Genomic DNA, 11,385 nt, shown 5'->3' on the forward strand with positions numbered 1-11,385 from the left:
CGGTTAGCGGATGGTTAATACTGCTTGTCTTTTCACCCCTAATTACAAAGATTGACCAACAAAAGCAACGGTTTCTAAGAGACTCTTGGGAGAGTTGCGTTGGAGAGAGAGTGAAAGTGAGTGTGTTGAGAGCTTGTTTGAGATTGCGTTAGTAAGTATAATTTTTAAAGTAAAAAATAGTTTGTTAAAAAAGCTTTAATTTTAAGTTTTTCTCAAAAGTGTGTTTTGACCATTTTTGGAGTAAACAAAAGTCAAATAATTAGTACGTTTGAAATTTTTTATCAAACATTACAGCTTTTTATTTGGCACAACTTTTTAGATATTAAAAATACTTTTAAACTCTTTAAGACAACCACAAACATGCTCTAAGTGTGCTAAGAGAGGGATTTTGATGATTAATTATGAGGCATTTGAATTCCGGCAGTTGATTGTTGTGTTTAATATGGTGGAAGTGGAGGAGAAAGTTGCTCATGGCTTTCTAGTTAGCTCTCTTCTCTCTCCCAAGACACGGTTTTTTTTTTTTTTTTTTTTTTTTTTTTTTTTGTCTTTGAAACCTCTCCACCTTCTAAGTGAGGGCCTTCCACCACCTTCATGTTATTTTTTCCGGGTCCCCTCTTCCCTTCCGCCTAGTGCGGCCGTGCCTCCTCCCCCCTTTGTTATCGGTCTTCCCTTTTTTCTTTCTTTCTGGCCGTAAAGTAGCAGCATTGCCGTTCGTCCTTCACCTGTCATCTCTGCTCCGTCTAGTTGACGTCGTATGGCCGTGTTCCACCCCCAACCGTCGCACCGTTCATAGTTCTATGGTGGATCTCAGCTCCAAATCTATTCAAGCCCAATCTGTCGCCTTTTGTTCCTCCATAGCGCCAACACACCATGCCTTTGTGTTCACCAGCAGCCTCCCAACTTTTCGCCACTACCACCATCTTCCTGTTCCAAATCACCACGTGCCGCCGTGTGGATCTTACGCGCCTGCGTGTGTCTTTTGAGCTACTACGAGAAGCTCTCCCACGGGTTCCCATCTGCCTCGTCCTCTATTGAAGTTGCTGCTTGATGAGCTTTAGTTATTATTGTTATTTTAATTTTCCATGGACTTCTCTTTTCCTTGTGTTTTGCAGCTTAATTTAGTTGTATTTTGCTGCATTTGTGTTTTATGAGTTACTGTCACCCAGCTCTTTGGTGATATGATTTTCTAATGGAGACTTTTGTAGCCGAAATTGTGTTGGAACCTCTTGACTCTTCGGTCCCTACAATGGATCATGACAATGCATCTTCGGCTTCAACCTCCTTACGATGGTTGCTGCTATTTTCAAATAGGGATTCAGATAGGTTCATCTTAATTTGTGCCAATTTTGCTTCTATAACCACCTTGCGCGACCCCTTGAGAAGACTGAGTCACTTATTTGACCAATTTCCTAACCTTTGAATGTATTTTCGCACTGTTGTATTTCGTTTGGGTTTGTAGTCGAGGAGCCCACCTCTTTTTCGTTTTTAGGATCACTTACTCTTTTTTCTTTTCAAATCAAGAGTGAGAAAGATACTCCATTGTAACCCTTCTCCTTATTCAATTCAAAAAAAAAAAAAAAAAAAAAAAAAAAGAAAAAAAAGAAAGTGGTGGAAGTGGGTATGCGCACCCACGATTGACCGTGAGTAAGTTGTCTTTCAGCTCTTCTCTTTTCTTTTCTTTTCTTTTTTCTATTTTTTTTTAAATAATTGTAATTCAAGAGTAATTCTGTAATTTATAAATTTTACAAGGCTATAAGGATCATTTCTCATTTCACCCTTTTTGACCATCTGATTTAACTCTAAACCCTAACGGAAATAATGATATTGCAAAAAATTAAAAGTTTGATGCATTAAATTGAGATTTTTTTTTTGAATTTTTATTTTTATTTTTATTTTTTTATTCTTGTGTTGTGATTACAAAAATGATGAAAGTTGAATTTAGGTTTTCGTTTTAGTTTTTATTTTTTGTATATTTTTACTTGAGGATATTTCCATAATTTTACATCTAAAAACTGCAACTATTTTGCGCATAATCGAATTACCGTCTAATTTAATGGTCTAACCAAATGAAAAGAATATTTTTTTTTGTTTTGTTTTTTCGGAAAAATATATTTTATCTCTCCAAACTATCACACATTTAATATGTCTCAAAACTTTAAAAAGTGAGATCCAGGTTCCACATACTATCATTGTGTGTCAAATTAGACATTTTTGTATTTTTATCCCCAAAATATCCTTAAACTTATTAAAAAATATATAAAAATAACCATTTAAAAAAAAAAAAAAAAAAAGAGTAAGGGACTAATATGAAAAAGGGCTCCCCACCCTTTTTTGGTGTTTTTAGTTTTATTTTTTCCTTCATTTTTTAATAATTTAAATTTTTTTTTTTAAAATGGTCATTTTTGAACAACTCTAAGGATATTAATTTAAGAAAAAAAAAATGCAAAAGTATCTAATTTGACACGCAGTGGTAGCATAGGAGGCCTAGATGTCACTTTTTAAAGTTTTAAGATATAAGTACAAAATGAATGATAATTCAATGGGCTAAAGTATATTTTTCCTCTTTTTTTTTTTTTTTTTTTCCAAAGAAATGATAGTTTAAGATGGTTGAGTGTGACAAATGGTTGTTGATGGGAGCAACATCTAAATAAATGGTAATTAAAGGGATTGAAGGTAAGTTTAAAAAAAATAGAGGTTTCATAATATGTTACAAAGGTTTCACATTGATTGAAGTATTAAACTATCAATTATCCCAAAAGCTTAAGCTTATAGGAAGATGTACATTTAATTACTTAATCATTAAGTTAACACTCTCCCTCACGTGTGGGCTAAAACCCCTTTTTAATAGGTGAGGCCGAACTCATGAAATATTTAATTGAAATGGAAGGTAAATGACGGAGTCAAGGTTCGAACTCAGGACATTTGTCCTTTTTTTTTCTTTTTTTTTTTTTTTTTTTTTTCCTTCTAATGTACCTTTGTCTCTGATACTATATTAAACTACCAATTATCCCAAAATCTTAAGCTTATAGGAAGAGATAAATTTAATCACTTAATGATCATTAAGTTAACATGAAGAGCAATGCTATACATCACCTCTTATCTCCAAGTAATGCTAGAAGTCACTCTTGTGTCATCTCAAGAATGATGTGACTTTTAAAATTATTATGGCCTTGTGATTGATTATTATTGAATTTTGATCAAATAATAATTTTAAAAGCCACCTCATTGTTAGAGTGACGCAAGAGGGACATAAAAGTGACTTATAAAATTACTATTCATCCCCCTAAAGCCAACGTGGCATGATCCTTCATAATATTTAGTGCATGAAGATTAATTTTTTGGTTAGAGGGACAAGTCACATAGGCTTTGGGGGATGGGGGTGATGGATAGAATTACTCTTTTTAGCATTGTGAATTATTATTTTTTTGGTCGATATTTATTGTCAATTTTTTATTTTGACTCGTGTTTAGTTTTTGAGAAATACATCTTTGCAATATCTTTGCGTCCATTTCACGTACATCTCTGCTAATCAGTTGACATGCTTCATTCACCATCAATAACTTTTTCTTTTTTTTCTTTTTTCTTTTAATTAAGGGTGGATAGAGCATGTTAACTTAATAAAGATGTATGCGAAATACACGGGAGAATGCAGATCACCATTTCTCTTGATTTGTTTACCACCAAGTTAATCTCCCCAAGGATCCGTGGATATGAAGAAAACCAGCCATGCTTGATGGTCTAAATTGAGAGGTGTGAGAAATGAGAAAAAAACAGTTCCAACAAGGTTGTCTCACTTGTGTTTTTCCACCTTCCATTTTTTAGAAAAAAAGGAGATGGAACAGTAGCAACCACATGGTTTGCCCTTTGACTCTCCCCTTCCCTTCCGGGCCTCATGCATGTTTGTTTTTTATGTCTGTTATAACCAACTTTTGATCCATGCCCTTTCTTTCTTCACCCTTATATATATATATATCATTCAAACAAGCCTAAAGACATATATTCCTTGAGAGGGGATTCAAAAGCTCTTTCTTGCCTTGTTGGGAGACTTTGTCGATCAACTAGAGAAAAAAAAAAAAGAAAAAAAAAAAGAAAAGGGGGTTTTTTTTTTTTTTTTTCTAACTTTATTTGTTAACTCCCTCAAGGTAGCGAGGAGCTGCTGCTATATATATATATTTATATATATTCAAAATGTCTTACGGTGATGATGCAAGAAGGAAGAGAATTGCCCTGATCAGTTTCTCTTCCATTTTTCTGATAGCCATGGTTGTTGCTGTGACTGTCGGTGTTAGCCTTAAAAAGAACGACTCCGGCGATTCAAAAAATGATAGCACGGCTCATGAAGTATCCACCTCAACGAAAGCAATCCAATCCATCTGCGCGCCCACAAATTACAAACAAGAATGTGTGAGCAGCCTCTCATCGGAGGCTGGGAACACGACAGACCCGAAAGAACTCATTAAGGCTGCGTTTAAGGTGGCAATGAAGCAAATCAGCGAGGGTGCGAAGAAGTCAGTTCTGTTGAAAGAACTGGAGAAGGATCCAAGGACAAAGAGGGCACTCGATGACTGCAAACAGCTCATGGACTTTTCCATTGGTGAGCTGGAGCACTCGTTCGGGAGGTTTGGGGAATTTGATATCAGCAAACTGGATGAAATGCTTATTGATTTGAGGATTTGGCTCAGCGCTGTCATCACATACCAAGAAACTTGCGTGGACGGCTTCCAGAACACAAGTAGTAATGCTGGCGAGAAAATGAAGGCGGCATTGAAGACATCCATGCAACTCAGCAGCAATGGCCTAGCTATTGTCTCCGAGTTGTCTAGCGTGCTCAAGGACTTACAGATTCCGGGGATTGGCCGCCGCCGTCTCCTTGGAGAAGCTAGGCTCCCTGTTCTCGGCCACGGCGAGTTCCCTGATCAGTGGTCGAACCCCGGACTTCGGAGACTCCTCGAGGAACCCACCGCCGACACTAAGCCAGACATTGTTGTGGCCAAGGATGGGAGTGGAAAGTTCAAGACCATCAATGAGGCATTGCTTCAAATCCCCAAGCTTAACAGCAAGACATTTGTAATCTACGTCAAGGAAGGAGTTTATAAGGAGTATGTCCACATTACAACCGCCATGACCCATGTTATGTTGATCGGTGATGGAGCTACAAAGACCAGGATCACAGGAGACAAGAACTTCGTTGATGGCATCCCCATCTTCGAAACCGCAACTGTTTGTACGTACTTCTAACCTGCATTATCTTGTTTTCCCAAATCGTAATTTTTAAAAAATGCATTTCTAAACCATACAATTTTTACAATTTGGTTTAAAATCACACTTTTTTTTTTTTCTTGCAAATTCACAATATCAAACTCATGTTAAGCGTTTCATTATGTACTCTAACCATTGTGGTTGCATGTTTGTATGGTTATCTCGAGAGAAATAATTGAACATATGGATGCAGCTGTTTCCGGAGATTACTTCGTTGCCAAGAACATTGGGTTTGAGAACTCTGCCGGTGCTGAGAAACATCAGGCGTCGGCGCTGAAGGTCGAATCCGACTTTTCCACATTCTACAACTGCTCTATGGATGGGTATCAAAGCACGCTCTACGTCCACGCCAAGCGCCAATTCTACCGCGACTGTACCGTCTCCGGCACAATTGACTTTGTCTTCGGTGACGCCGCCGCCGTCTTCCAAAACTGCAAATTCGTGGTCCGAAAGCCAATGGAGACCCAACAATGCGTGGTGACCGCACAAGCGAGGAAGGACAGTCGGCAGGCATCGGCGATAATCCTGCAAGGCAGCTCCATCACCGCAGACCCTAAATTCTACCCGGTGAGATTCGAGATAGGGGCATATCTAGGCCGTCCAGCGAAGGAGTTCTCGAGGACCATAATCATGGAGACCCACATTGATGACTTGATCAAGCCGGAAGGGTGGAAGCCTTGGTTGGGCACTTTCGGGACCGACACTTGCTACTTCGCTGAATTCCAAAACAATGGCCCCGGCGCCGCCACGGCAGGGCGTGTAAAATGGCAGGGAATCAAGCACATCACACGTGCGAATGCGCTGGACTTTGCTCCAGGGAGGTTCATTATGGGTGATGGGTGGATTAAGGAAACCCAAGTGCCTTATGTCGCTGGCTTGATCCATAATTAAGTCAGCGAGCATAGAAATTTCGTATTGGAAATGTCTAATTTCCGACATGTTTTTTCCTGTGTTCGTCATAATTTGAGTGTTCTGGTTTTCTGCCGTTTGATGTAGTCTAATGCAAAAAAAAAATATATATATATATATATGGCTTGATTTTTAAGTTCTTACAAGGTCGACCAACCAATGCAATGAGGTCATCTTTCTTTTATTTTCTCACTTGGACGATGCTCCTATGCTAGCATGTAATTAATAATACAAGAATCTCAATCCTATTTATGTTATACAAAAAGTGTAGATTATTATCATTGCATTAATCCTCAATCCTTCTTATTATGTCATACATATATTATACAAACCCAAGGCTCCAAGCAATGCTTGCACCATTATTCATCTCTAGCTTTTCATTTTTACAAATTACAATAATCTCAATGAATATTGGAGTACCGAAATGGCAACAGCCCTTTCGACATTCAAACCAATCGCAACTTGGGCCTTGGACTCCACTTGAATCTGTCCAAAAACGAGGCCTCGAAGGGAAGCTCATGGCTAGAAAACGGGTCCGTTAGATATTACATAAACAGGCCACACCATATTCCTTTATCAGCACGCATATAACAAGGTTGTCGTAACCAAATAAAGTAGTGTATCCATCATTTATTGTCATGGTCGATTTAAAATAGATTTAATAAGGAAATGTGTTCCCAAGAGGTAGGTCAATCGGTTAAAAACCATGTCTCATGAAGCAGTGGTCACTAGTTCGAATTTCTCCTCTCCTCTTATATGAACATATAAAAAAATAAAAAAAGGAAATGTGTCGTCGAAGACACTAATTTGCCGATGAAAGGATATTTATTAAGAGCCTGCCACATTCTATATTAGTCCCCTACCTTCGGTACATGTCATACCGATGCCTAGCAAATTCCACTTACCAATTGGAGATGGGAACGACAACTCTATAAATGGAAAATAGGTAGTTTCATTATGTACACTCACTTTGATCCCTTTGCCTATATTTGTCAATTTACCCCTTTTATCCCATTGTTGCTGATTAAGAGCGTGTTTGAGTTGCGTTTAAGGGTCTTAAAAGTACTTTTAACACTCAAAAAACTCGTTTGAAGAAAAAAGTACTTGTTTGGTAAAAAAATTACAAGCGTTTTTAAATGTTCAAAAAGCCTAAAAATTGTCAAAACGCACTTTTGGCAAAAGCTTAAAAATGAATTTTTTGCCCAAAAACTCTTTTTAACTTAAAAGCTCTATTTTTCAACACAATCTCAAACAGGCTCTAAAGCATTGAATGTAGTTTTGCTAGCTTCTTTGGTGGACCTCTCTAATCTCTACGTCTTTCTTTTAAGTATTCTTGGCTCGACATTTGGTGTGCGGTCATTGTTCTAATAGTTGGCATTGTTTGTGGGAATGACAATTTTTGATCGAATTGTTGTTTCTTGAGATAAAAGATCATATGCCAAACATATGGTCCAAAGAGCATTCAAGAGGGCAACATCAGTAGCTCCAGCCAACCAAACCCTAAACTGAATCCCCTAGAATTGCATCTCATAGCACTGTAAACCCAACTGATCCAATTAAATCTTTGATGCCATGAACCTTCTCCTTCAATAGAATTTTGAGTGTATGTAGTACTACAAAACTCTACATAAATGAGCTGCAAGCTAAGTTTGGGGAAGTCATCAAGAAGGTTGACGAAAAACATTACTCAACCGTTCACATCTTCCGGGGACAAATCTCCCCTTCGCTAAGGAAGTCATGGAGTTGATCATTCCTACGAAGTTCAAAGTTCCCCAAATAGATTCATATGATGGGTCCAACGATCCGATGGACCATATTGAAACATACAAGGCTCACATCACATGCATCTTTTGGGGACTCCGAGTAGGATAATGTGTGAGGCTTTCCCTGTCACGCTGAAGGGACCCGTGAGGAGATGATTCGATCGACAACCTTCAACCAGGATTGATGGGGTCATTTGTCGAACTAGGTAAATAGTTTCTTACCCAGTTCATTAGCAGGCGGAGACCAATGACGTACTTGCTCACTCTTAAGCAAAGCGAAAACGATTCCCCCAAAGGCTTCATGACCCGCTTCAATCAGGAGAAATGCTCAGTGGGCGATCCGGACGAGAGCAATGTGGTTGTGTAATCTTGAGGGCGTTACAATCACTTGCATCGAATAGTTGTCGCACCACTCTCAGTCTGGTGGTCATAACCACTACTCTAGGGCTATTGGTTGTCGACGTCTACCCCCTCCATTGTGGTTAGAGGTGGTGCCGACCACCCAATTTAATAATTTTGAAAAAATAATAATTATTAATTGATATAACACTACCACATCAACAAGTAAAGATTGTTCATAAAGTGGAGGTACCAATAGCATTACTTGAGTAAAGAAGTTTTCAAATTTATATGAGTACCTATATATATATAAACAAATATATACTAATTAAAGATTTCAAACAATGAATTAAAAAAAAAAAAAAAAAAGATTTCAAACAATAACTTAATAGAAATACTAGAGTTTTCAAGTCTTTTAACAAAAAATAGATTTCAAGCTGATGTGTAACTATCTTATGTGATTTATTATTTTAATATAGAGAAATGTTAGGGGTTAATAAGTTCTTTATATTTGGCTCATATTTTTTTTTTTTTTCAATCAACCATTAGATTTGTGGGATCCATCATTGATTTATGTGAAATCTATATAATATACAAATTTAATGGTTGATTGTAAGGAATATGAGTCAAATATGGAAAACTTATTGACCTCTAATATTTTAGGTTAGGAGAAATGTTAGGGGTCAATAAGTTCCTCATACTTGACCCATATTCTTTTACAATCAACCATTATATTTGTAACGCACCCGGTCATGACCAGATAAACTCTACCTTAGAGTCTCATTGTTAAGTGTTTAGCCCCATAATCATCAAAAAACACTTGGTTAAGACTCTGTAAACTGTTAATTCTCTAATCCGTAATTAACACAATATTATGAGAAAGTGTTTTTACAAATTCAATAGTTAATTGTAAAGAATATGGACCAAATATAAAGATTCCCAATGAAGGAGCTATATTTTTATGTAAAATAGCTTCTAAAAACTCACTTTTATCTAGTTTAGCTAAGCCATTTTTAAATGTCTCTACATCCGATTAGCTATATTTCTATCTATTCTATTAAAATATTGTTAAAAGTAAGAAAAATTTTGGAAAAAAAAGAACATGTGAAAGGAAAAATGGAAAAAAATTTGGAAAAAAGAGAACATGCAGGGAAAAAATAAGAAAAGATTTGAGAAAAAGAGAAAACATGTGAGAAATAATGAAAAATAAAATAGCTCCCTTGAAAAGTGCTGCTACATTTAGTTTTTTTTTTTAAGCTCTCCCAATCAAATATCTATTTTACATTTCTTTTGGCTAATCCAATGTAGGGGTTTTTTAAATATTTAAAGAGTCATTTTAGATAAAAGTAATATTTGGCTCTTCCATCGGGAATGTTCTTAAGGCCTCGTTTGGTTCGCGGATTGTCTAGTCCATTGGAAAAGGATTAGCTACCACTGGGATTAGCTACCACTGGGAATAGATTAGCTAATCCTATTCTTTTGTTTGGTTGTAACGCTGGAATAGACTACCTAATCCTATTCCTTCGTTTGGTACAGTACAATATGTTGGTGAATGGAATTGTATTGTGATCTTATTTCCTAAAATACCCTTATAATATAAATACAATTTATATTATTAAGGACTTTCATTTTTTTTTTTTTTTGAAACATAAACAATTTTACTATAATTTTTTTTTTTTTTTTAGTTATGTCATGTATATATAATTTTATATATATATACACGCTTGAACAGGTATGAATAACCTGTGTTCAAGTGTGTGTATATATATTAGTGTGATTTTTAATTCAATTATATATATAACTAAATTAAAAATTACACTAAGAAAGTATAGAGAAAGAGAGATGGAGAAACAGAATAAAAAATAAAAATAAACCCTAAACAGAATCAAAGAGAAACGATACAAAGAATGGAGAAACAGAATAAAAAAAAAAATAATAAACCCTAAACAGAATCAAAGAGAAACGATACAGATAATCAAAAGAAATAAAAAAACAGAAGAAAAATAAAAAATAAAACTCAGAAACGTTTTGGGTACATATATATACACACACACACACGCTTGAACAGGTATGAATAACCTGTGTTCAAGCGTGTGTGTGTATATATATATACGCTTGAACACAGGTTGTATGCTTGAACATAGGTTATATATATATATATATATATATATATATATATATATATATATATATATATATATAATTGAATTAAAAATCAAACTGAGAAAATATAGAGAAAGAGAGATGGAGAAACAGAATTAAAAAAAAAAATAATAAATTTATTTTATTTTATTTTATTTTTATTTTTTTTTAAAAAAGCCTAAACAGAATCAAAGAGAAACGATACAGAGAATCAAAAGAAAAAGAAAAAAAAGAAAAAAAAGAAAAAAAGAAAAAAAAAACAGAGAAACGTTACAGAGAAAAAAAAATCCAAGAAATAGAGAGAGAATGAAATAACCAAGAAACAAAGAAGAGAAATCGAAGAGAAGAGAAGGGGAGAGAGATTGCTTGCGTAGAGAAGAGAGATCGTTGCTCTTTGAGAGATGGAGATTGTTTTGCAGAGTCTCCTTGAGAGATGTCGGTGCTAGAAGGGTGGGGTTTTTGTGGGCAATTTACACGAGAATTTTAATCCCACAGGAAAGGATTAGCTAAGCCACTCGTTTTTTAGTGGCTTAGCTAACCCCGTGTATATAGGATTAGTAATCCCATGGGAATAGCTATTCCCAGGAATAAAGTGTTACCAAACAAAGGACTAGCTATACCTAGTGTTAGCTAGTCCAATCCAAGGGTCTAGAACCAAACGGGGCCTAAGTATTTCTGGTTAGTATATTGATGCATAATGTGATGGGATGGTGACATATGGGTTTATAATAAAGTTTGTCAGAAAATTCTTAGGAAATCTAACATTTCTCAACCGATTTTGATGAAAATAATACTTTCGAAAATAAAATTTCAAATATTTTTAACAGTGAAGTATATGAATTATCAATTCTACTATAAAAAAACAAAGCCTGTTTTCAAAAAAGTTATAAATTATAACAATTATTTTACTACTAACAAAAAAAAATTACTATAACATAAAAAGAAAAGTAGAAGTCAATTATTTTGCTTTTTT

At 35.5% G+C, this 11,385-nt stretch overlaps 1 protein-coding gene across 1 annotated transcript; it reads left to right on the forward strand.

Annotated features, from left to right (window-relative positions):
* Nucleotides 1-4,114: 4,114 nt before the first annotated feature.
* On the forward strand, nt 4,115-6,304 carry LOC132171779 (putative pectinesterase/pectinesterase inhibitor 28). Its single transcript, XM_059583176.2, has 2 exons — nt 4,115-5,224; nt 5,453-6,304. The coding sequence occupies exons 1-2, from the start codon at nt 4,189-4,191 to the stop codon at nt 6,148-6,150; spliced, it is 1,734 nt and encodes a 577-aa protein (XP_059439159.1). The 5' UTR covers nt 4,115-4,188; the 3' UTR covers nt 6,151-6,304.
* The last annotated feature ends 5,081 nt before the right edge of the window (nt 6,305-11,385 follow it).

Source organism: Corylus avellana, chromosome 1 (genome assembly GCF_965113065.1).
Source record: "Corylus avellana chromosome 1, dhCorAvel1.hap1.2, whole genome shotgun sequence".
NCBI classification, from domain to species: Eukaryota; Viridiplantae; Streptophyta; class Magnoliopsida; order Fagales; family Betulaceae; genus Corylus; species Corylus avellana.

Excerpts from the sequence above, each read along its gene's own strand:
- LOC132171779 (XM_059583176.2), top strand. The coding sequence starts at position 4,189 with ATGTCTTACGGTGATGATGCAAGAAGGAAGAGAATTGCCCTGATCAGT. Across the intron at positions 5,225-5,452 it reads CTTCGAAACCGCAACTGTTT|CTGTTTCCGGAGATTACTTC; the intron begins GTACGTACTTCT and ends ATATGGATGCAG.